This window comes from Primulina eburnea, chromosome 13 (assembly GCF_022965805.1).
Source record: "Primulina eburnea isolate SZY01 chromosome 13, ASM2296580v1, whole genome shotgun sequence".
NCBI lineage: Eukaryota > Viridiplantae > Streptophyta > Magnoliopsida > Lamiales > Gesneriaceae > Primulina > Primulina eburnea.
In genome coordinates this window covers 16839459-16866950 of record NC_133113.1, presented here as the reverse complement: position 1 = coordinate 16866950, position 27492 = coordinate 16839459, and the positions used below count along the sequence as shown (strand labels likewise).

Sequence of the window (27492 nt, the reverse complement as noted above, 5' to 3'; positions counted from 1 at the left end):
TTGTTATAACGGTTCAGATGTGTTGAGTCTTTAGACTCAATAGTTGTGATTGATTCAGGTGAGCAGTTTGTTGATGAGACTGGAGGTGCTTAGGGCTGAGTGAACTGAGCTGGTAGCGCACTGGAAGCCAGAAGACCTTGCGTTTCTTCTGCATTTTATGATTTTATGAAGAATATGGTTTAACAATATTTCAAAACATTTATGATTTTTATACTTTGAAGTTTGACATGTTTTTAGTATTATGTAGATGTTTTACTTTAAACAGTAAATGTTTCGGTTGGTCACACCTTTTAGATTTTTAAACCGCATTTATTTTATTCAGTACTTGGGTCGTATGTTAAAACGAGTGGTACGAGTTTATATACATAGGCTATAATTTTTAAAAAAATATTCAATAGTATTTTAATAATAGACGTTTCAATAAATCCAAAAGATTTTAAGGATTTGGAACAAAATACACCCTCAACTTTAGAGACAAAAAACGGCATAATGATTTCAGATATTCTTAAACAACGCAAAATCGCACAAAATTCAGAAGATACTCATCACCAAGTGACAACTAAAGTTTGATTCGCCCACAAAGCCGCCAGTATGCACCTTGGTGGAAAAGTGATTTCTCAAACACCCATATATCACGTACAAGAACCTGGAGAAAGTGGAGAAGAATGGAAACATCAAACTATAGTCCGGGAAGAAACTTAGCTAGTATATCACGTAGGTACAACTTTGAATAGGCTAAACTTTATAAACTATATTTGGTAAGATTAAACCAGATAGTATGGGCGATTGGACTCAATCCCCACTAAGCAGGTGGAGTCTTGCTCAACTAGTATTTTTCCAACTAAGAAAGAAACTCAATATGGCACCTGGGGTCCATATGACAAACAGTTGATATAAGAATGCAACTACAATGTGAAATTTGCATATTGAAAGACATGGATTTGCTTCATCCTAGAGGTCGGCAGAAAAGAGAGACATTTAATATCCCATCAGATTTTAAGGATTCGAGCTAGATCTTGGAAATAGAGATTCAAACATATTCATGGAGTCGGTGTTCAGGACAAGTATATTTATAAAGCTCATTTCAGGTACTATCTGGGTCTAGAGAACAAGTCTGTAGTCAATGCACATCTTTACGTAGCACAAGGTTTTGATGGGTTTCTACCCACTTAAATGATCTAGATGTTAATATATGTGTGGAGCCTAATTATTTACTTAAAGATATTTTAGGTATATTGCATAAATTTAAAGTAGCCCTGATATTATTTATATTTGTTGGTAGCGTACGAGATTTCACGAATAGAGAGATACAGAGACCGACAAGAAAAGAATTTCGAGAAAGGACATGTTTCTGTAAAATTCTCTTTGTTTTCTTGATTTCATTATGTGGAAATTTGCAGCGGTATCAAGTAGACATAGCTTTCACATCGAGATAGAACCACTACAAATCTTGTGTTTATTTTTCATCATTTTTTATCGCTTTCGATATTCAAAATACGGACCATAATTCCTAATACTGGATGAGCATGATTCATTTAATGGTGACCGCAAAAAAGAACGTCCTAAAAATAAGGTGAGACTAGGCAAGTGTACAGCTCAAGATTGGAGCATTATGACCTACCTCCTTGTCTTTGTTGCCGGCAACGACAGCTCCACTGAAGTCATAAGCCTCAAACTTCTGCAATTACATGAGGAGCAGAAAAGTAACTTAATCAACAGAAAATACAAGTGCACATGGAAATGCCAATTATTAGATTATCAAAACCAGTCTAGGCAAATAAAACGCCACTAAACACCACCATGAAAACACCTTTCTAAGGAATACAAGCCCCAAAGAAAGTTTCACCTAAGGCCTTGATTGTTTGGAGGTAATTACCATAATTCTAAGTATAACCCGATCAACTTTTCCTTCTTCCACCTTCAACTACTACAAAAGGCATCACACCGTATTCTCAAATTTGTATATATCAAAGTTTTCAAAATATCTTCAATTCGGAAATAAAGACAAACAAGATATCTAATGGTCTAACATACATCAAGAGAAGCTGGAGAGTAAACATTTCAAAGTTTGGACCACACACGCACACAATGCTAGTTAAAGCATGCACAAACAAATTTAATGTAGCAAGACATAAAAGAATCAAGCAAAATCCTCGTTCTTCAATTTTAAATACGTATTAAACTGTTGAGATACATAGAGAACGAAAAATTGAATCATTATGGTATGATTCACTCAAGTTCAAAGAGCAATTTTGTCGTTCTATCGCATATGAATGATGCGCACAGGTACAGTTATATTACTAGTTCTGTATCAAATTTCCTAGTGACAAAATAAGAGGTGACAAATTTCTCTATAGCTATCCATTCCACTTAAACAGTACATAAGAAAATAATTTGATAACTAGCCTTACATCATTTAGCAAGGAAAATTGAACTTGGGAAAACTATACTTTCCGACTGAAGCATTTCACTCCTCGGAATCTTAGAGAAGTATAAATCATCAGAAAGTACATAAAATTCAATTGTTAAACATGGTTAGATGCTGAGGAGTCAAGTTGTATCAGCAACATCACGTGCATAACTGAGTTTCACATCTAGTGTTGATTGTTGACAAACAAAACAAGCAACAAAGAAACAGCAAAACGCAAATTTACCTGTTTGCTAAGAAATTCAAGAGTAAGCTGTACAAACACCTTACTGAGGTCACTTCTGTCAACACCAATCTGGGAAAGACAGATAATTCTTAATACCTCATAAACAGACTGAAGATGTCGTTATCCTGTAACCTCCATTATAAAAATTAGGCAAGTCATGAATCCATCAATGGTAGTAAAATAAAATATCAATCCATATGACAAAGTTGGGAAGAAAGATGAATCTTCCTGAGGCACTCAGACATCTCAATGATAGAGTATTTGTCCTTGTGAAAAAAGGCAATGGTCTAATAGATATTAAACCTAAACTCCTCCACCCCTCATGGCCAAATTTAGCTCTCTATTGATCCTCAAGGGCACAGGTAAATGATACCTATCTACCACCAACCACCATACCCATCCTTAAAATGCTCAAACTAAAAATTCCACTTAAAAAATTAACATAGAAAAAATAAAAAGAAATTTAGAAGCACAGGGTCAGAAACTAGACAAGGGGAATAGGACCACTTTCAATAACTTATTTTCGAATAAACATCACAGTTATTGAAATAAATCACGGAAAACAGGCTACCTAAACAAACAAGACAGTTGCTTATTTCAACTTTAATTGATACTTGCCAGTCGTGCCCGCAGAGTTCGAATTTTTTGTAGAGGCATCACTAGTTCCCAGTAAACATAACTCCAAAGTGTCTCTCTGTGCTTGATCTCGTTCTTCAGGGCCTGTTTTGAAGATTTAAAAAATGTCTTAGTTTTATCTTGAAAAAAAGTAGCAGAAAATTTTGTATCTTTCGCAAATGGTAAAAAGTGACTGACATAATATCTCCAACGGTAGTAAAGAGGCGAAAACCTACAGAGTACATGTTCTCCGTAACTGCTTTCCTCAATAATACTTTGTCGCCATTGGCCATTTGGGTATTTATCTGAGCATAGAGTGAAAAACAAGAAATGAGAACCGAGAAACAAAAATAATGCATGAAAGTGTAATTCTAACCATGCAGATTCATCTGGCAGACACAAACCTCTTTGTATAAATCAACAGCTTCTTTATAGAACTTCTGTTTTGAATATCCAGACTTTCTCAACTTTGAAATTGCATACGCACTTTTTAGCTGCAAATACAAAGTGATAGAATCTCAAACTTAAAATAACTTAGGTCTGTGCCCTCGTAACAGGTATGTAAGTAGAAGAAAGCAGCATCAAATTATTTGCTCCAGTTTCCAGTTTTAGAACTCGATTTACCCACTGGAAGGTCATTTTATCCTGGGTGGTATCTAGGATTTATTTATAGTTTTCCATGAAATGGGTGGGTTAAAATGTTTTATACACAAGTAAAGCATAAGGTATTTCTAGAGTTTTATACCATTTCCCAGTTGTAGAACTTGATAGAATTATTTTGTTTGATTCGGACATATATTTCTATTGTATTGAAGTTCTAGATATTGGATATCCATATGCGTATTTTACTTATATATATTTATTTATGGTATAACTTTTTTGTGCCAGGGAATAACAAATTATAACTACTCACTCAGTTTCTCAACACGGTACATGAGACAAAACCAAAATCTAGGTTTCCCTCTCTGTCTCTCTCTGATCACACATGCACAAATAAAGAAGAACAAATTGGTACACTACAGATCATTGTGACATGGGCCCTCAATTCACTCAAAACAATATTCCTCAGACAGTCGTTCTTAAATGGTTCAGTTATCACAGCAACAGGTAAAACCAACCACTTTACCCAAGTTATGAGATATTTCGTCCTCCGAGTTTATATTAACTAGGTTGACATCATTTTCTACTAGTAAACCGATGATAAAAATTGATATTAGCAAATTCCCCACTGGAAGAATGATGGATTCATAGTTCTTAGAGGAGAGAGATGCATTAAACACGTGCTATAGAACATACACACCAGGTTTCAGGAGAGATGGACAGGAAAAAAATGTATTCCCAGTCCACCATGTACATGAAATGCTTGTGATTCATGGAAATCACCGCAATGTTTCCAGAATACTAATAGTCAGATATTGGAGATGAACATCCAATCACATTTCCCAACCTGTGGGGCCACAGAGACATACAAAGGTAAAAAAGCACTTCAACATGTTTTTGGAAATGCAACCAAACTCGACCTAAATTTAGCAACAGCACAAAAGCCAAAGCTCATAACGAATCATTATTGTGAATATGCTCTAAACCACAAAGTGAAACAAATAATTAATAAATTTTGTCCATGAACCGAAAAAAGACATGAGACTATACTGTACCTCTAAAATTACATCTTCTTTTGTTCTTTTCCAGCCGTCTCTTGAGAACCATCTGACCCACAATATAAGTTTCAAGACACTTAATCACAAAACCAAATAAGAGTATGCATGATCAATTGTCTATCACCACAGTGGCCTGGGTAGAAATTTTTTAATTATCATAACCAATAAACTTATATTAAATTCGAACGACTTTAAAAACAAATTTCAATTAAATAAAACTTATATGAGAGGTAAAGGAATTAAATAATGAGGTACACCAAACATTAAAAGATGACAAAGTGGGTTGAAAATACAATTGAAAGGGGTAAAGTGGTGCAAATAATGAAAAGAGGGGTAAGTGGGTACAACTTACAGCTCAAGAGGTTGCTTAGGCACAAGTGGAATTAAGTTATTAACACTAAGATTTGAAGGTCGTCGAACACTTTCAGACTCAAGATTGGGTTTTCCATACTCAAGGAGGGTCACTAAGATATTAAAATAAATTAAAAATTGAAAGACAATTGTTGGAATTCTTTAATTCAGAGACTGCTGCTCGTTAGAAAATAACTGCTTTAGATTGGGCAACTATCTGATTGTAATATGTCAGCAAATCTACAAGAGTTTCAATTCCAAAACGGCCCCCATATTCACATAATTTTAAAGTTCATAACCCAGAAGCACAAATATTTTGTATCGTAAATTCTAAGAACTCGTGAAGGCAAAACTTTGTCATTAATTTTCATCTATTTCTTTTTGCTTAATTATATACTAGTTCCAGTTTTTGCCAGAGCTGAATAAACAGAGAAAGCAATTTACGACGTAAGTTCTGAAATACTGATTTATTGATTTATGGGAGAAAATATGATTCATCACTTAAATTTGTTACTATCAACCACCACCAAAAAGTAAGTTCTGAAATACTGATATGCTGATTTATGGGATAAAATATAATTCATCATTTAAATCTGTTACTAACAACCACCACCTATGATGAACAAAATCCAAATTTAGAACATAATTTTATCAAATAAAAAATGTAAAATGAGTTGGAATTCATGGTAACTGAACTAGGATATTTATGGTCATTTAGATTAAACATATCATTCAGAATAGATCCAACAAAATTTATTACTCAAAAATGTTAATCCATCACTAACATTTCAAGCTGTAACATCCAATCTACATGTGATGTGACTTGATAACTAATTTCTGAAGGTCCTTTTTCTTTGTTTATTATCAACTCTGAAATACCCTTTGTATCATAAGGGGTACGACATTTTTGTTAGTTATATTTTACATTAACAATAAAATTACTCCCGCGCCAATGCGCCATTCACTGAAAAGGTATAAAGCATTCCTACAACCTTGTGAAAGGTTGTCATGGTTCTGTTTAACAGGGCCCACACTATCATTACAAAGTGTTCCTACAACACATTTGTCAATTACTAAATGACGGCAGAAAGCATGAACATACATGTTTCAATCTGCCAAAACAAGCTTCTGAATACCAATCTATAGAATTTATTCAATCTTTATGGTTTTCATAGTAGAAATTACTAGCTCAATATACCGCTCTCTCAATATTGATGACACTTAAAACACAGAGTTTTATACTAGTTAAAGAACATGCTGTTTCTATCACTAGCCACACGAGTATGAGATTCCCGGCATTACTGGATCAACGTTTTGTACCAGCTTGACCATAACAGACATGTAACATAATGTTACTCATAAAATGATGATTTTTCAAAATGATCTAACAGATATAAGACATATGAGCACATCGCAGAAGTCAATAGTCCCACTCACCTACTCCAAAAAGAGATTGGTTCACGAGGTGAATATGGCTCATATACAAATCCAGGACTTGACATTGACACTTGAAGAGCCCCCTGCATGCAATAACATTTAAGCATGTGCCAAATAAATGTTTAGCCAGTATGTTTAAGGCTAACATGAGATGATTATGATAATCATCATAATAATAACCAAGCAAACTGAGGCAAATTAATCAAAGAGATGATGGACAAGGGAAATTTACCAAAACTTAAAAATCATAATGTATTTCCGGAATAATAGCAATGAAATCGCTAAATATGAATGCTAGAACGGAGAAAAATTGACTTTACGATCGCCATTAAAACATCAAAACAATTAAACCAATCTTCTAGCCATCTTCATAAAAAGAAATTTGTCGCTAAGAGTATTTTTAAAAGCATGCACATACACGAACTAGAGCACAGGTCTGTGGCACTGAGGTCAGATATTCTTTATAACTTCATAGAAGAAACCTTCTTTTGATGGGATATATATGTATATATAAATTTATATCCTTTGTTCATTTTCAATCGCAACTTATAGAACAAGAAAAGTGAGGGTTATGATAATTTTCTCCCAAATAGGATAGGAAGGTCCTCTGTTGCATGGATAAGAGTACGAGTATCGTATCGAATACGATACGGATACGGATACGGCGACAAGTCAAATTTTGAAAATATAAGACACGATATAGCTAGGATACGACAATCAATAAAATATATATATATATATATAAATTTAGTATTGAATAAAAATTATATAGATAGATGTAATATTTTTTTTTTGATACGAAACATTATTTTTATTTAACTTTTTGAAAAAAAAAAGTTACAAAGGAAGTGGATGAGACATCCACCGGTTTTTTGAAGCTAAAATAAAGATAAAAAAGTCAACTTAGAATGAAACGCCAATCCCTAACAAGATCAGATATAAATAAATGATGAAAAGCTTGAACTCTGGTAGTCCAAGTCGCCACTCTGAATCTAATCTTCTCCCATAAACACTCCGTCGACTCTTCTTTAGTCACTGAAAATTCTGCTATTGCGCTCCGTCCATATCGACCAAAAAATGCAATGCACAATAATATACCAGAACAGTCGACCTTCCTTCTTTTTCAGAATTCCATTTTCCATGACCAACATATCTCTTGAAGATTTGGGGAAAACCCACTCGAAGCCCATGTGTTGCATAACCCTGATCCAAATTGTCCTCGTAAAAGAACAGTGTAGCAGAAGATGATCCTGATTCTCGTCATTTTTTCTACACAAGGTGCACCATTGAGGGGACAGTACATTATTCGGCTGTCTCTTTTGAAGCTTGTCACAAGTTTGCAATTTTTCCAAAGCAACTATCCAAGAGAAAACCTTTACCTTTTGTGGGATTGGCACTTTCCAGATGTTGTCGTGGAATTTTGAGAATTGATTATTCGAATCTTGGAAGAAGGAGTGGTAAAGAGATTTAACAGAAAAGACTCCCGACGAATCCCCTAACCACACCGCTGAGTCAGATGAGCCTACACTCAAAGAAACTGGCTCTAGAATTTCTAAAAGGTTAGTAAACTCACCCAACTCGACATCGTTCAACCCTCTTCTAAACCTGAAATCCCAATGAATAGCTGAATCGCCTTGGCTAACAGGGACCGTGAAGTAGTGGGCAATAGAATTGTTGACAGACGAAGACAAACGAAAAAGATTTGGGAAAAGATTTTTGAAAGACACCCCACCCACCCATGTATCCTCCCAAAATCTCAAAACATTCCCTCCCTTAAGCACGGTTCCAATCAAGTGTTGGCAGGAAGAATGGGACCGAGAAATGAACTTCCAAGGGCTTCTGAAAGTTGAATTCTTAGCCGCCTTGATATCCCTTCCATTATCAGCCTACCCGTAAATGCTTCCCACAACTCTTTTCCACATAGAGTCCTGTTCAGTCGCACTTCTCCACCACCACTTCCCTAAAAGTGCTATATTCCTCAGCCGTATGCTGCTTAAACCTAAACCTCCCAATTCTTTCGGCCTGCACACAAGAGTCCATTTAACAACATGACAATGAGCCTCCCCATCCGCACCATCCCAAAGAAAGTTCCGCATTAGAGTTTCCATTCGTTTTGCTACTTGTTGAGGCACCATAAACAGTGACATGAAGTATGTAGGATGAGCGCTTAACACCGAAGAAATTAAAGTTAATCTTCCACCCCGAGATAAAAATGATTTTTTCCAGCTAGCCAGTTTCGTTGACATTTTGGAAACGATTGGTGCCCAGAATTCGAGTTTCTTGGGGTCACCTCCCAATGGTGCCCCGAGATATTTGATAAGCCATTGTTCTTTCTTGCATCCCACCGTGTCAGCTAGCTCATCGGTCTCTTGATCAGCCTGGTTCAATCCTAGCAAAGAGCTCTTATCGAAGTTTATTTTCAGACCTGATTTTGAGCAGAATGTTTGAAGTAGTTCCACTACTTTGATCAAATGAGCTGCATTTTGGACGAGGAAAAGAGTATCATCCGCAAATTGTAAGTGTGATATCTCGACTTTAACTTTGCCAACCTGCAGTCCTCGCACAGCGTTTGTTGATTTTGCATTATCAACCAATCTCCCCAACTCATCAATCACTAGATTGAAAAGAAAAGGGGATAGGGGGTCACCCTGCCTTAGTCCCCTTTCCCCCTTGAACTTTCCTCTTGGTCTACCATTGATGAAAACAGAATATGAAACACTCGAAACGCAACCCATGATCCATTTCCTCCATTTATTCCCAAACCCTTTCATTCTAAGCACGAAATCTAGAAATCTCCAATCTACATTATCATATGCTTTTTCCAAGTCAACCTTCAAAATCCATCCCTTTTTCTTTTTTCTTCTATACTCCTCGACGACTTCGTTGGCAATTAGGCAACAATCTATTATTTGTCTTCCTTGAATAAACGCACATTGACTTTCCGCCACTGTTTTGCTCAATACTTTCTTCAATCTATTTGTCAAAACCTTGGCCAAAATTTTGTACAGGCTTGTAACTAGACTGATGGGCCTAAAATCTTTGACCTTCGTTGCTCCATTTTTCTTCGGAATCAAGCAAATGTAGGTCTCGTTTGTTTTACCATTGACGATCCCATCATTGTAAAATTCCACAAACACTCTTGTAAGATCATCTTTGATCGTATCCCAGCTTTTCTGATAAAATGCCAAAGTAAACCCGTCCGGCCCCGGAGCTTTTGTACCGTCACAGTCAAACACTGCTCCTCTGATTTCATCCTCTGAAAAAGGTTTTTCCAGCTGCTCGGCCTCATTCATGTTAATTGGCATCCACTCCACTCCATCTAAACCCGATCCATCCCCTTCAGATTTCCTGTATAATTGTCTGTAGTAATTAATGATCTCATTTTCAATCTGTAACTCATCCGTGAGCAATGACCCGTCGTCCAACTCTATCTTGTCTATAATGGCTTTATTCCTCCTGTTTTGCAAAAGAGAATGGAAGAATCTTGTGTTCTGTTCCCCATCTTTCAACCATTTCAACTTTGCCTTTTGAGAGTCCATTTGTAATTTTCGAATAAGCATAGTCTCCATCTCGCACCTTACCTCTCGCCGCTGCACATTTAAAGAATCCGACCACCTTCCCGCCTCCTCTAATTTATCCAACCGGGTAAGCTTATTTTGAAGCTCTGAAATTTTCTCATTAATATTTCCGAATACCTCTTTATTCCAGCTTAGAACCTTTATTTTTATGTCTTTTAGCTTCAGCATGAACTTATAACCTTCCCAACCTTGATGATTCACACTTTCCCACCAGTCTGCCAAAGACTTTTGGAAGTTGTTATGTGTCAACCAAACATTTTCAAATTTGAAAGGAGATGGTCCCCATTTGTGTTTTGTGGTGTCTAAAACTAAAGGGTGGTGATCAGAAGTTACTCTCGGCAGTACTGACTGCCTGAAAGTTTGGAAGATTTCCTTCCAGCCCTCTGTAATAAGGAACCGATCCAATCTTGAACATATTGGGTTGTCCCTGAAATTTGTCCAAGTGTACCTCGCATTGAGTAATGGAGGATCTAGCAAACCCAACTCCTGAATCAGAGTGTCAAAGCATTGCATACTTACTGTGTTTGTGTTGCTGTTTATTTTTTCGCTCAAATTCCTGACAACATTAAAGTCGCCTCCTACACACCAAATATTCCCACAGATTGTGTGCAAGCCTGCTAATTCTTCCCAAAATAGATGTCTTGTTCTCGGATTGCAAGGTCCATACACTGCTGAAAACCACCACTTACAACCCTCTTTCCATTGTAATAGAATAGAAACAGAGAAATTCCCAATGAGATTATCACTGACCTGTACCACTCTTGGATCCCACATAACTAGAATTCCTCCTGATCGTCCCTCCGAAGGTAAACTTACCCAGTCAACAAATCTTGATTTCCAAATACTTGAGACAAAACGACGGTCCACTTCACTTTTCTTTGTTTCTAACACCACCGCAATATCAGGATTTTCCTTTCGAATGACCATTCTCACTAACTCCCGCCTTCTCGCCGACCCTCCCCCCCTAATATTCCATGAGCAAATCTTCATGGAAAACGTACGCAGCCCTTCGAAGATGATCCTTTCTCGTAGTTGATCCCACATTTCAACCTAGCAAGTTCTCTACTCATCTTACCCGGTGATCTTCCTAATTCAATTGCACCCGCTGAGCTACTGAACGCTTCTCGAATGACACAGACAGCATCTGATTTTGTCCCCCTTTCATAGCATTTGGAATTGTTTTCCTCGGACCCATACTTAATGAGAACACTTGACTGTCCCTTACTGCCCCACCCCACAGAACCCAAGCGACAACCCCAATTGATAGGAAGACGAAGGAAATAATTATTGAATGTTAAAGAGAGTGAAAGTTTTTGCGATGTTAAGCTGGAAAGTACCTTGCCCACTGAAGGATTAGGATTATCTAGAATAGAATGCTGAAAGAGTTGCTGGTTATGTTCTTGTGAATCGAATAACCCTTTAATGTCCGCACTGAAAGATTCATTGTTGACTATGTAGTCCGAGTGAGAGGAAGCGTGACTTTCCGATTCAGAAGCATCAAATTCGTCATCAATTATGTCATCCTCTGATTCATTTTGAATGGTATCTTCAAAATCTTCGTCATGAACCTCCCTCTGCTTGTTGTAATCTGTGTTGTAGATTGCCTTCCAGAACAGCTCATTGGCATGGACTGTTCCCCCAACTTCAACCACATCAGAAGCATCAAAGGTAGCATTGTTTGATTTTCTGCAATAGCTTTGTTGATTAACTTGGAATGTTGAACTCTGCCCATTTTCATGTCCTGATAAGCCCATCTCTTTGTCTTCTGAATTTGATAAGGATAGGACTGGAGATCTTTGAAACTCGTCGATCGGTTTTGGAGTAACATTATGTATGATTTTCTCCGCCTTGTTTGCAATGGACTGAGTTACCGGTAAGGTTGACTGCTCTGCTGCTTCTCCGTTCTTGTTCCGAAGACCGTGACCCTGTTCAATTCTTTCTTGTAGTCTGGTTGTGTTCGTCCCAATATTATCCATGTATTTGCCATTATCAGAAAGTCCCCGACCTGCCACCTTCTTCTTGCCGTTAATTAATGCTTGGGCATATGTCTGCTTTGCATAGTTGTCGAAGGCCTGACTGTCAAAAGTTTGTGTAATGATTGTGAGTTCCTCGTTGACCCCGTTTAAGGGAATCATTATTTTGTTGTTGATGAACCCATCTCTTGATCCTTTAACCTTAATCTTGGCTGCCCCTAAGTCTCGAAGACGCCTTGTGTCCTCACTAACCTGTAGGAGACCCCCACATTTTGCCCCGATCATTTTGAAGTTGTCCAACGACCAATGGTTCCAAGGGAGCCCCAAAATTTTGATCCAACTGTTGCAGCACTTGATTACCGAACGTGTGGAATTGATGTTTGGCCTCCATACCTCAAAATCAAGTGTCACTCCATTTTCGAAAAAACCTCTTTTCAAATTAATGTAAGTCGAGAATTCCTCTGTGCATTCCGGCCACCAAACCGCTTTGTTAGCTTGAAAAGGATGTACTTCGATCCTTCTCTTCACATCTTTTCCCAGTAGCCTTTCAACCTGTATCCACGATACGTTGACCCTTCCTATAGTGATGATAATGGCTTCGTTCCAATCTTTTTTTGTAAATTGCCAGCCATTATCCTCGTTAGGCTTCTTCATCCCTTGATTGAAAGCCCATCCTTTCTGATGAGCTCGATTCTGCTTGTCTGTATCTCTGTTTTTATCTTGACCATACGCAGCTGGTTGTTGTTCCAGTACCTGTTTTTCACCAGACAGAAGGTTAATAAGAATTTCTGATATCCTTATCCATCCTAGACCCTGAAAGCCACATGGAATGATGATATTTTGTTTCTTCCCCTTTGAAAAGAATCTCGAAATCTCTATGAAATAGCCTCTTTTGTTCACGAAGCGTTGTGCTATGACCGTCGCACTCCTGGTCCTTAGTCGATTGAAGTCCACACACGACTGGGGATTAAGGATGAAGTTTCTGAGCTTAGAGTTGATCCATGTAGCTTCGTCACGAGCTAGATCCATCAGATAGCTCGCATTCCTTGTTTTTTCACACCACCGAATCGTCGAGCCCCCATTAGCCAACTTTAGTGTGAATATCTTAAATTCGATTTTGACTGTCCCCTCTCTTACCGTCGTCTTCATGGCATGAGACATTTTCCCAGTGTTGAAACTGAAAATCCGACCCGGTTTTGAAATTAATCGTAAGAATAGTAGCCAACTAACTCAGCCGGAAATAGGGTTGAAACAAAGAAGCTCGGCTGGATGAAGGAGACCAACCGAAGGTTAAGAAGTAAGAGACGAAAGGAATCGGAAGAAACGAAATACGAGAAGAAATCCGGCGGCCGCCGGCGGGTTCAGATAAACGGGGCGGCGGCGAGACTCAGGAGATGAGGTTGTAGATGATACAGAGGTTGAGGTCGGCTGAAAGAAAGGAAAGTGAGAGGGAAAGCATTTTCAAAAAATTCTCTCACTAAAAGTACTTGAGTCTGAATCAATGATAGATGTAATATTTCATTAATCATAATATCTTAAGTACAAAATATTAAATGCAAAATCCATCTTAAGCAAGTAAAAAGAAATCAGCCATCCATATCGGTTGAATTCAGAGCCGCTTGAGCAGAAATGGAATGAAAGAGATGGAAAAATGTATTTAGGGATTTGAAAGCTCAGGCCAATTTATTTTAAATTATTTTCTTTTTAGTCCATAGGAATTTTAATTTTTTTTTTAATTAACCCCTAAAACTTTTAAATATTTGCACTTTTGCACAAACGTATCCGAAAAACGTACCCACGCGTATCCATGGCGTGTCCTCGCCGTGTCCAAAATGTATCCGGCTGGTCAACCCTAAACAAAGACAACAATACGGATTTTGAGATATCCGACACGCGTATCCGCGTGTCATATCCGTATCCGTGTCGTATCCGTATCCGATACTTCAAAAAAAAATATTAAGGTATCCGTGCTACATAGGGAAGGTGAAATTTACTTTGGAATGTTTAATTCTCATATAATGTCATTAAACTTTTCGGTTGTCTGAGTGGTGAATTTTTCTCATGCATCAAAGTTCACTCGCATTACACATGCACATCATTAACCATCAGATAAATATATGCAAAAGTTCTTGAATTACCAAAGAAAGTTAAAATCCAATGTTGGAAGATATTATCGTACCATTTTCCGTACTTGAGCCTGAGGTTTTGCTTGCATACTGAACAACCTTACCCAGCTTGAGTTTGGTGGATTGGCTTCCTATCAAGCAACATGTGACAAACGAATCGAAATAAACAATAAGAAGCAACTCGAAGTACAATATTTAGAGAAAAATTATCAAGCCCAACCAATCAACCACGAAGTAAGCATAGTAAACCAAAACGGCAGTACCTATGACATAAAGCAAAAGGAGCATCTTGGAAAGAGTACTCATTGTCGTCAACATCTTTAGAAAAGCAAAAAGGAAATCAGCAGTTTTCTATGACATCTTATCAATTTCTTCAACTGTAAGCTCGTTATTACATATGAGAATTAGGAAGTACAAGGCATTGGACTAATATGCATTGGTCTCAAATGTAGGATAATGTGTATTTAGTGAAGTGGAGGTCATTGTTTTAACACGTATGGAGGGAAGGTCATTTTTGAAAATCTTCCTATGCTTTGTCAATAAAAATGGACAAAAAGACAAACTTCTAAAAAAGGTCGCAGCCGGACACACTCAACTCAAATTTTGTTTGTTCGGTATTGTGAAAGTGATTCAAGAAGCTTTAGTCAGCAGATACTCTGAAGAAAAAGAAAGCTTAAAAAACCAGAGTAGATGCTCTGTCAAAACCATCTTGGGTTGAGTTTGGATTGATGTATTTGATCACTTGAAATCCACCATAATTACAGTTGAAATTAATTGCATAATTTGACATGCAATGAATTTGAAATTCACTAAAATTTTATCCATTCAAGTAAGTTAAATAATTTAAAATCAATTAATTTAAAATCCATCTTCTGAAATCCATCAATCTAAGAAAAACCTTAGACTCCCTCATAACATGTTAATGGCATAAAAAATTTATCGTGGGGCAAAAGTTTCACAATGAAATTAGAAATACAATAAATACACCAGCTCAATTTTACTCTTTATTTTAGAGAAAAATGACGCACCAATTTCAACTTCCAATTAGAGGGTTCCAAGGAAAGCTCATGGGACGAACGAGTAGGCGTCAGATGCAGCAAAATCCGGCCCGAAACTCGCCGAGACTGCAACAAAACAAAAAAGGAGAAACGAATTGAGCAATCACCAATAATGAAAGGAATGGAAATGAAGGGGTTGCGAGGATAGAAGGAGAAAGCATACCCGTGCAAAAGCGTTGGCCATGAAAGAGGAAATCACCGTTAGAGCTTTGGAGTCGATGGGTTTTAGAAACAGGAAGGGTCCTGATTTAGCTATGGATCATAAGTGGGTTTTAGAAAGAGGGTTTACTTTTCTTTTCTTTTCTTTTTTTACTTTTAAATAAGTGTTTACTTTAAATAATACAAAATATATGAAGATAAAACAATAGCCGTAATTCATATCGGAACCACAGGTTCGCTGGTTCAAGAAATCTCTTTTCTCTAACGGTTATGGTCTTGGTTATGATTATGGTTAGTTGGGAACCAGTTTTTAAAGTAGGCAAAAATTTGTGTGAGACGATATTACAGGTCGTATTTTGTTAGACAAATCTCTTATTTGGGTCATCCATGAAAAAGTATTACTTTTTATTTTGAATATCGATAAAGTTGACCCGTCTCACAGATAAAAATTCGTAAGACCGTTTCACAAAAAATATACTCTTTATAGCATTGCAAACAAAATTTAGAATTAGAAAAACATGAATGTGTGTTAAACTAAAAAGATAAATTTCCAAACTCAAACCTCACTTTATTCTTATATTTTTACACCCAAAAAACTTTGTTTCAATTCTTTAAAATAATAAAAATGGCAAATTACCCTTATATTTGTTGATTTTAATGATTGAGTTTTACTGGGTCACAAATAGTATCTGAAACGATCTTGACTTATATTGCTTTTAAATTGTGTTGGAATAAAAAAAAATGGGAAACCAAATATGTGAGGCCCGGGGTCGAAGAGGGCGGAGTGTGATCGTCGGTGCCATCAGTTGCACGGATAATGAGCGGCTCCTGGCAGGCCTTTAGGTGGAGAGAACATGAATGATCCGACCCACACGGGAATGAGAGGGGTTCCGAGACTGTTCAATGTAATGGATTGTACAGTTGAAGAGAGCTTAAAAGATTTGATTTGTACTACTCATATCACGAATGTGCATCTTCTTTTCAGTAGCTCATCACATAAGAACTCTAAAGTTAAGCGTGCTTGACTTGAGCAATTTTGGGATGGGTAACCTCCTGGAAATTTCCCAAGGTGCGTGTGAGTGAGGACATAAGCACGCTGGAAAGACCCGTCTTGATACAGTGAGGACAGTCGTCGAATCTGGGGCGTTACAAGTGGTATCAGAGCCGACCTCTCTTAGTACCGTGTGGTTCGGGGACGAACCAAGCGGAAGCTGGTGGCATGTGAGGCCCGGGACCGAAGAGGGAAGGGGTGATCGCCGGTGCCATCAGTTGCACGGACAATAAGCGGCTCCTGGCAGGCTTCTAGGTGGAGGGAACATGAATGAACCGACCCACACGAGAATGAGAGGGATTCCGAGACTGTTCAATGTAATGTACTGTACAGTTGAAGAGGGCTTAAAAGATTTGATTTGTACTACTCATATCATGAAGGTGCATCTTCTTTTTGGTGGCTCATCACATAAGAATATTCAGAGTACTGCTAAATCATCAACTGTATGGAAAACTAGCAAGTTCCTCGGGTTTCGGTGCACCATCAGCCCCAGCCAATTCAATCAACAAGACCTTTTGTATAAACAAAAGTATCCTCACCTGCATTATTCACATATAGTGTGGGGACCAGGACGCTAATAAAGTTCATAATCGTCATTGGGATAATTTAATCAATTATAATAAACAGGGTCTAATTTTTTTTAAAATGCGGAACGTAATAGAAATCCTACTATTATACATATCAGTATAACATAAGGTACAAATCCTGTACATCATACATTCAGTACAAACTAAAGTTCAACAACTAACTATCAAGTGTTCAAACCATATTTACAGCAACATCAAAGTCCGTGGTCTCCACTCTAATCCTGATCTCTCGTCATCTCCTCGACCCTGATCATGTCCCACCTGTTGTCATGCACACATACAAACACGACAACAGCCGGATAATTCCGGTGAGAATATAATCCAAATATAAATCAATGAAGCATGCAATCATATGATAAACATAAAAGCATGAACAGGTAACAACAATATATATCAAACTCGGAAACATAATCAATATAAAACTGTCGACAATGCTCGTGACTCCACGACTCAGACTAGACTCAATCCTAGTCAAGGGATCCCGATTTCCAGATGTTGGCATTCCATATCGATCACCAGTAATAGAAGAAACTCCGATTCTATCCACATCGATATGGTATCGATCACCAGTAATAGAAGAAACTCCAATTCTATCCACATCGATAGCCAATCATCCGGTGATAGATTTTGGCACTATCGCCAATACACTATCTTGTGACATCGTGCAATGTGCCCGTGGCGATCCCACCACTATCAGGCACTTCTGTCACAAGGTCACTCATCTAATACATGCTTCCTATAAATCAATGGAACATCATATAATAATCAAATCAATGCATTTAATAACAATAAGTATGTGATTTAGGGAAACCCAAGTATATCATACTTGAGTCGATCTCTCAATACCACATTGACTTATACCTTTCGTTTGTAGTCTCGGTTTGAAGTAATATCAGTTCTGAACTCAAGACTCTCTCTGTAAATCTGAAATGACATAACGATAATCATAATATCAATAGTCCATTCTCAATTCAACATTGAATCTGATTAATCTGAATTTAATTCAAATCATCGGCATAACGGCACAATTTCAATATCCTCGTTAATATCCTATCAACAGATATCAATTACAATCCATAACTGATATCCACTACAACCTGTAATCAATTCATAACTCAAATATGTCCAATACCAATCAATATAACCTGGAAAATAATAACAATTCCATAATCGATTTGTTTCTAAATCTGGCTTCGATTCTATGATGTCTAACATGTCAAGAACATCATATATGAATCTCATTCAATTCTGACAATATCATAATTTCAAGACATGTCAAAACGTAGTAAAACTTAGGTCCAGTTGTAGCCTGCGTCGATAGGAACACAGTACTGAAGTTGGATTCAAAATCTAACGATTGGATTTCTCACAAGATCAATTTAAATCCACGAAGTAAAAGATTTTTCCCTGAAACCTTTCTTGGTTGATTTTGCTTCAATAATGGAGGAAATATGTTGTTTTACATATATATATTACATGCATGGAATCACACTTGCCATCCTCCAAAAATTTGTCAAAATACCTCTCGCGCATATGCGCGAGACCTACTGTCTCGGCACGTAGCATCACGGGGACTCGCGCATATGAACGCCCTCATTTGGCGCATATGCGCGAGGTCCTTCAAAAATTACACAACTCTCGGGTACCCTCGCGCATATGCGCGAGGTGTTCAGCTTGCCTCGCGCATATGCGCCCGGTCTGGTCGCGCATATGCGCGAGGTGCTCTGTCCTCGCACATAAATTATTGCACATTACCTTAAATCGTCTCTCGGTTGCCCTTCCATAATCACATTAAATTATAAATCAATAATCGTTAATTAAAAACGATTAATTCTCGGGCATTACATTTCTCCCCCCTAAGATATGATTTCGTCCTCGAAATCACAGGCAATCAATCAAATCAATAAGAAGGCATAAAATAGAAACTGAATAGAAACTTACATCAGTGAAATAGTGTTGGAAATTTTTGTCTCATGTCCGATACAGTCTCCCAGGTGGCTTCTTCAATGCCATGACGAGTCCATTGAACTTTCACAAGAGGAATAGTCTTCGTTCTGAGTTGCTTTTCCTTACGATCAATAATTCGGGTCGGTTTTTCGATATAACTCAGACTTTCATCAAGTTCTGCCTCGCCTGGCTGAATCACGTGAGAATCATCTGGGAGATATTTCCGCAGCATAGATACATGAAAGACATTATGTATCCAAGATAATGAAGGCGGTAAGGCGAGTCGATAGGCACGATCTCCTATTTTCTCGAGAATCTCATATGGACCAACATATCTTGGAGACAATTTCTCTTTCTTGCCAAATCTGACAACACCTCTAAAAGGAGAAATCTTCATGAATACTCGGTCTCCTACCTCGAATACCAACGGTCGTTGTCGAAGGTTGGCATATTTGGCTTGTCTGTCCTGTGCTGCCTTCATTTTCTTCTGAATCAGTTTCAATTTTTCTGTCATATCTCTGATCATATCAGGTCTAGTCTCAGGAACTTCAGAGATATCATCCCAATAAAGAGGGGATCGGCACTTCTTTCCATACAACGCCTCAAATGGAGCCATCTCAATACTCGTCTAATAGCTATTGTTGTACGAAAACTCACAAAGAGGAAATGCATCCTGCCAATTAGTGCTAAAGTCAAGCACTACAGCTCTCAGCATATCTTCCAATGTCTAGATCATCCGTTCTGACTGTCCGTCAGTCTGGGGATGATATGCGGTACTCAGATGTAACTTCGTACCGAGAGCTTGCTGCAAACTTTGCCAGAAGTGCGAAGTAAACCGAGGATCACGGTCTGAAACAATCGACTTCGGCACTCCGTGCAATCTGACTACCTCTCTGACGTAAATATCAGCCATTTGATCATATCGATACGTCATTTTGTATGGAATAAAGCATGCCGATTTGGTCAATCAGTCAATCACAACCCAAATTGCATCACAACCTCGTGAGGACCTCGGTAACTGTGTCACAAAATCCATGGAAATGTGATCCCATTTCCATTCAGGAATAGACAAACTCTGTAACAGTCCTCCAGGTTTCTTTCTTTCAGCTATCACCTGTTGGCAGTTCAGAAATTTCGATACAAATGTAGCGATATCAGCTTTCATTTGTTTCCACCAATATTGTGTCTTCAAATCATTATACATCTTTCTGCCACCAGGATGAATGCTAAATCAGCTGCTGTGCGCTTCTGCCAATATCCTTTGTCTCAATTCTGAAACATTCGGCACAACAATACAGTTATTCACATACAAAATACCGTTTCGAACCTGATACTCCGATTGATGTCCAGCTCTGACCATATCAATCGAATTTTGTACATTCGGATAAACTCTGTGAGCAGCTTTAATTTTCAAAATCAGCTCTGGTTCAGCTTGAATATTATATAATCTCATGGGTTTCCGATCTGTCTCAAATACTAGTCCAGACAAACAGCAGTATTCAATTAAATTTGAAACACCCATAGTAGATAAGGATAGGGAACATACCTTTCGACTCAGTGCATCTGTTGTTGCATTGGATTTCCCCGGATAGTACTTGATTTCACAATCAAAGTCTTTCAATAAATCCAGCCATCTTCGCTGTCTCATATTCAGCTCGGACTGTGAAAACAGATACTTCAAGCTTTTGTGATCAGAATATATTCGAATTTCTCACCGTAGAGATAGTGTCGCCATATCTTCAATGCAAAGACTATGGCCGCCAATTCAAGATCATGAATTGGATATCGAATCTCATGGGGTTTCAGCTGTCTTGAGGCATAAGCAATAACATGTACTCGCTGCATTAAAACACAACCCAACCCTCGGTGAGATGCATCGCAATAAACCACAAAATCACCAGTACCTGATGGAATTGTCAAGATCGGGGCACTGGTCAATCTTTTCTTCAATTCAAGAAAACTGGTCTCACATTCTTCAGACCAAACAAACGGTGCATTTTTCTGAGTTAACTGTGTAATTGGCTTAGCAATGCTGGAGAAATCTTTGATAAAACGTCGATAATATCCTGCCAAACCCATAAAACTGCGAATCTCTGGCACAGAAGTTGGTCTCGGCCAAGAAATCACTGCCTCAACCTTACTGGGATCCACCGATATACCGTCTCCGGATATAATATGTCCCAAAAATACTACCTGTCTCAGCCAAAACTCGCATTTCGACAGTTTGGCATACAATTTCCCAGCCCTCAATATTTTCAACACAGTTCTTAGATGTTCTGCATGCCCAATCTGAAAGCGGACCGGTTACGGTGGCCGGAAGCGCAACGGAAGTCAAAAATTTTAATTTCATGCAAGAAATTTTCGGCCACCCCTTGTTCTTGTGTAATATTTACAAAAATAAACATACATTCATAGGATGTTCAAGTAATTTACCTATCAACTTTAAAAAATTGATGGTGGCTCCAACTTAGTTGACTAGCAACTAAGCTCTTCTTTGGCAAGACAAGTCTACAAGCTTCCTTCCCCTTCAAGAATTAGGCCCACCACTTAACAAGGTAAATCCCCTCAAGTTTTGCACTAGAAAAACTTGAGGATTTTTCAATGAAAAGATTTTTGTTTCTCCAACAAATTGAAGAACACAATGAAGAAAAATTTGAGAGAAAAGGGAAGGAAAATTTCGGCCAACTCAAGTAAGTAATAAGGGAGTGAAGTCTAGTCTTGGGTGTGTCAAAAGTTGATCCCCATGCTTTTCATTATTTTATTAAAAAGTATTCCAAGCCTCTTAACCTCCCAAGCATGCAAACCCTAGCATACTTTGCATGTGGGCTTGTAACTTTTACAAGGCCCATTGACTTTTAATTGTCTCAAACATTTTGAGCCCAACTGGACTTTACTTGATTTTACTCAAGCCCACTAGTTAAATAATTAATTCCAATTGGGCTCTACAAGGCCCAATTAATTCAACACTTGAATAAATATAATTATTTGGACTCTACTAGGTCCACTAGTGTTTAATTAATTCAACACTTGAATTAATTTAATTTAGTCCATAATAATGTTTGTGAAAATCACTATTTTCTAAAACATTAGTCATTTGGCCAAATTTTAATCTAGGAACACTTTCATAAATTAAAATTTATATTTCTCTCATAGAAGTCATTCTTCTATTTTTCTTTACGCTTATAAACACATTTATAAGCCGTTCAACACATTGAACTATTTTACTTCTCATCGGGATTTACAAAGCTAGTACTTGTGTGGCCCTCAATGGTTCATTGATACAACTAGCCGTGGGTTCACATCTCTATGTGATTCGGACTAAACATGTCCTTATTCGAGCATACCCCAATTGCTCCATTCTTACTTATCAACTCCTTGATAATAAGAACGTCAGAACTCAAGTCTGATAGTACCCAACCAATCACGTTAAACGCCTAGCAGCATCGCTTACGTGATTCCCTAGGTATCACATGATAGTGCCTGCAAGAACCAATCAATTATGGTTAGCGTACAGTACGGTCCCTTCAACTCATATATCCGGACCGATTCGACAACTATTGGTTTATCGAGAGTTGTCAATGAATCGATACTATGTGTCATGTTGTGGTTGCATCGATGATGTAATCTATGAAACCCCTTTCATAATTACCACCATACTCTGATCAGAGATTTCAACCCACACATACATGAAAAACACATAGGATATCCATACCCGTAGGTAAGCGGTGAATCCCCGGCTACAATGCATCGACTCCTATATGTTTCGTCGTAACACCCAACCTTGCCACCTGATGACCCCATAAGAGTCGGTAAACAAGTCAAAGTGAAACGCTAGCACATAGAGTCTCAATGTTGTCCCGGGTCATAAGGACTAATGGTGTACAACCATAAACTAGGACTTTTCCACTCGATAAGTGAGAACCACTTGGAAAGTCCTTTATAGAGGGTTGTTCAGTGCACTCTACAAGGAGCACCTATCTGCATGCTCGGACATCACAATGTCCCCTACCAATGAAACATGGTACTCACATCGCAGATACTAGTCTCTAACTCGAGCGGCCTTTATCCTTCTTAATGGCGGCTGAATCGACTAGGAACGGTTTAGAATATACAGTATTCCAAATATGAGTTTCATGATACTCATCATATGAGCATCTCATATTCTTTCTACTATTTGTATATTCAAGGGCTTTATCTATGCAACTAGCATGGGTATACAGATAAAGATGTGCCATAATAATAATTTCAAATATTATTAAAATAAAGATTGCTTATACATAGAGTTTCATCGTGAACACTCGGCCAACACTTGGCTCGACGGGCACCTACTCTAACAATCTCCCACTTGCACTAGAGCCAACTACCCATATGCTTTAAACCCATTGATTCGCGATGCTTGTCGAATAATGGTCCAGGTAAAGGCTTAGCTAGTGGATCAACAACATTATGTGCGGAGCCGACTTTGTCGATCGTGACATCTCCTCTTTCCACAATCTCTCCGAGGATGTGGTACTTTCTCAATACTAGTTTGGATTTCTGAGGAGACCTAGGCTCCTTTGCTTGAGCTATAGCTCCCGTGTTGTCACACAACACCGGGACAGGAGCAACTCCATTAGGAATGACGCCCAACTCTTGGACGAAATTCCTTATCCAAACAGCCTCCCTTGCTGCATCCGATGCAGCAATGTATTCGGCCTCTGTGCTGGAATCCGCAGTATTGTCTTGCTTGGAACTCTTCCAAGAGACAGCAGCACCATTGAGCATGAATACAAACCTAGAGGTTGACTTCGATTCATCGATATCGCTTTGGAAGCTAGATTCGGTGTAGCCTTCCAATTTTAGTTCTCCACCCCATAGACCAAGAACAATTTATTGGTCCTTCTCAACTCCTTGAGGATGTCTTTCACAGCTTTCCAGTGTGGAAGACCAGGGTTCGATTGATATCTGCTCACTACACTTAGTGCGAAAGCCACGTCAAGACGTGTAGATATCATCCCATACATGATGCTACCAATCGCAGATGCGTAAGGAATGCTTTGTCATCGCCGTTATCTCTGCATCAGTCTTGAAAGACAGACTTGGATAGGGACACGCCATGACACATTGGTAGATGTCCTCTCTTGGACTTATCCATCGAGAACCTCTTCACGATGGTATCAATGTATGTGGACTGGGTGTGTAGTGACCCGTTCCAGAATCACCTACTAATCAAGAACTAAGCATGCACTTAACTTAAATGAAAACAATCAGAGATAATTGCGGAAAATGGTTAACCAACGATAGTTATACAACCCAATCGAAATTCAGAACAACTCAAACTAAAATGAAAGTATGCGGTACAACCATATCGAATCAAATGGTACTGAAGAAATAACTCAACCGGCTACTCAACGTCCTCCTCCTCCTCCTCCTGAGCCATCCAACCTGAGGCCTTCCCCGTGGGAATGGGGTGTCCAAGATAAACAAAACCGAGGACGTGAGCGATAAGAACGCCCAGTACAAAAGCATGAGTATACAAGCCTATATGAAATGCACATGCTATGATATGATACCAGGGTAGTCAAGAAACAGGAGTCACAAAAGATCTCAATATGCTCAGTCTAGAGGCGCCAAGTGGATAGTGCCGCGCGGTACTCCTCTGGGTCACTGCATCCACTACAAGATCAGACGTGGACCTAAAATGTCCCGGATCACCGAAGCCCTCCGGACCCGTCGGCCACTGTGTACTCTTGGTGTCCATGCGTCCACAAGACAGGGCTGAGCGGCCCCACAAGATATAGCTTATCTCGAAAGAGATACAGCTCAACAATAAAGGCTATCTCGAAAGAGATACGGCTCAAGATGAAATGTAACATGCAGTAATAAACGTGACATAATAGCATGCATCATATGACATATATCAATGCACCACATAATCATGCAACACATATAAGAATGTATACTCGACCAGGATATCTCGGATAGTACTTTCGTACCTCAAACCAGCAGATCCTAACAATCAGCCCTAGACTCACGCCTGCGTCCGCAGTCAGCCCACTGATGCCGCTAGCTCCCAACTAGAGCACCGTTCCGCTACAAGACCAGTAGCTCCCCGCTAGTGCCTGAACCTCGAGAAAGACTAGAAACCTCTCAGAAACGACTAAAACGCTCTGGAATCCTCTGAAATGGCGAGGCAAATGTGAAACCTCGCGCCTCTATTTATAGCCAATGTTCGGACGCTCCGATCCACTTCGGAAGCTCCGATCCGGTACACATCGGACGATCCGAACCCACTTCGGACGATCCGAACCTTGCATGTGTTCTACGTGTCCAGCCACCTGTCTCGGACGATCCGAACCCTTGCTCGGACGATCCGAATTCTGCATGTCTGCCACGGGTCCAGCCACCTGGCTCGGACGATCCGACACCTGGCTCGGACGCTTCGAACCTTGATCGGACGATCCGAACCCTGTTCGGTCCTTCCGATCCCACCGAAATATAATTAATCCAATAATTAACTCAAATTAGGCATCGGGATACTACATTCTTCCCCCCTAAAAAGGATTTCGTCCGCGAAATCGAGACTGAAGAATGACAATTCTGAACAACCATACATTCAACTTAAGAATGAATTACAACCGAAAGTACAACTGAAATTACAATCATAACTGAAAATACTACAACTAGAACAACTCGGGATGCTCTGACCGCATACGACTCTCTAGTTCCCAAGTGGCTTCTTCAGTACCTCGGCGCTGCCACTGCACTAAGACAAGAGGAATGATCTTATTCCGCAACACCTTGTCTTTGCGATCTAGAATCCGAACTGGTCGTTCCACGTAAGACAAATCCGAATCAAGTTGAACTTCAGAGGGATGCAAGATGTGAGACTCATCTGCTACGTATCGTCTCAACAAAGATACGTGGAACACATCATGAATACTTGATAGGTACGGCGGCAATGCAAGCCTGTAAGCCAAATCTCCCACGCTTTCCAATATTTCAAAGGGACCAATAAATCTCGGAGACAGCTTACCCTTGAGACCAAATCTCAAAATCCTGCGAAAAGGCGAAACTCGGAGAAACACTTTCTCACCTGGCTGAAATTGAAGAGGTCGACGCTTGGTGTTCGCATAACTAGCCTGTCGATCCTGAGCAATCTTAATCTGTTTCTTGATTACTGCAACCTTATCAATAGCCTGCTGGACTAACTCCGGTCCCTCAACATGTCATTCCCCAACTTCGTCCCAGAATAATGGAGTACGACAACGTCGCCCATACAACGCCTCAAATGGTGCCATACCAATACTACGATGATAGCTGTTGTTGTACGCGAACTCAATCAAAGGCAAATGATCCTGCCAAGCGGTTCCGAAATCCATAACACAAGCTCGCATCATATCCTCAAGTGTACGGATAGTCCTCTCTGTCTGACCGTCGGTCTCTGGATGATAAGCCGTACTCAAACTTAGTGAAGTACCCAATGCTGACTGGAAACTACCCCAAAATCGTGAGGTAAAACGAGGATCTCTGTCACTAACAATACTGACTGGCACTCCATGCAAACGTAAAACCTCTTGAATATACAAGCGAGCCATACGATCGAAAGTGAAATCACGGTTATATGGCAGAAAATGAGCAGACTTGGTGAGTCGATCCACCACTACCCAAATAGCATCACTGTTCCTCGAAGACAATGGCAAGTGAGTAATGAAGTCCATCGCGATATGCTCCCACTTCCATTCAGGAATAGGTAAGTTCAACAATAATCCTCCCGGTTGACGGTGCTCTGCCTTAACCTGCTGACAAACTAGACACTTGGAGATAAACTGATAAACGCTGCGCTTCATCCCCTTCCACCAAAATCGTGTCCTCAAATCTTTATACATCTTATTGCTTCCCGGATGGACACTCAACTTGCTTCGATGAGCCTGAGACAAGATCTCTTCCCTCAAAGTATCATCCTCTGGTACTACAACCCGATTAGACAAACACAGAAGACCATTAGACTGATAATGGAAATTGCTATCTCCACCAACCAACCGAGCTAATCTCTGAGTCTTGAGATCAGACATCTGAGCATCTCGAATCCGAGCGAACAAAGTTGGCTCAGATAAAATGGTAGCAACACGAATGCTCTCCATACCTTTCCGATGTTTGAAATTAAACCCCAACGAGCAACAATCCTGGACAGTACTAGACATAGCATTGGTCTGAAGTGCAGAGGCTCTCACCTTGCGACTAAGAGCATCGGCTGTGAGATTCGCAGAACCTGGATGGTACTTGATCTCGCAGTCATAATCTTTAAGTAGATCCATC

The 27492-nt window shown here is 39.1% G+C and overlaps 1 protein-coding gene across 3 annotated transcripts; it reads right to left on the bottom strand.

The window, feature by feature from the left end:
- Positions 1-439: 439 nt before the first annotated feature.
- On the bottom strand, positions 440-15761 carry LOC140809823 (uncharacterized). 3 transcript variants are annotated; one of them, XM_073167565.1, is made up of 12 exons: positions 15614-15682; positions 15421-15516; positions 14656-14710; positions 14446-14523; positions 6716-6798; positions 4925-4976; positions 3674-3763; positions 3506-3574; positions 3273-3374; positions 2655-2723; positions 1622-1678; positions 441-646 (listed from the first exon to the last, which is right to left on the bottom strand). In XM_073167565.1, the coding sequence occupies exons 4-12, from the start codon at positions 14479-14481 to the stop codon at positions 560-562; spliced, it is 645 nt and encodes a 214-aa protein (XP_073023666.1). In that variant the 5' UTR covers positions 14482-14523; positions 14656-14710; positions 15421-15516; positions 15614-15682; the 3' UTR covers positions 441-559. The 3 variants fall into 3 exon arrangements, with proteins under 3 accessions (XP_073023664.1, XP_073023666.1, XP_073023663.1); XM_073167562.1 differs by lacking the exon at positions 14656-14710 and having other exon boundaries at positions 442-646; positions 15614-15761; XM_073167563.1 differs by lacking the exons at positions 2655-2723; positions 14656-14710 and having other exon boundaries at positions 440-646; positions 15614-15761.
- Between the last annotated feature and the right edge of the window lie 11731 nt (positions 15762-27492).

Coding starts and splice junctions, on each gene's coding strand:
- LOC140809823 (XM_073167562.1), bottom strand. CDS start 15,634: ATGGCCAACGCTTTTGCACGG. Junction 4,977..6,715: donor CCAATCTCTTTTTGGAGTAG/GTGAGTGGGACT, acceptor ATTGTGGGTCAG/ATGGTTCTCAAGAGACGGCT. Junction 3,375..3,505: donor TTACGGAGAACATGTACTCT/GTAGGTTTTCGC, acceptor TCTTCAAAACAG/GCCCTGAAGAACGAGATCAA.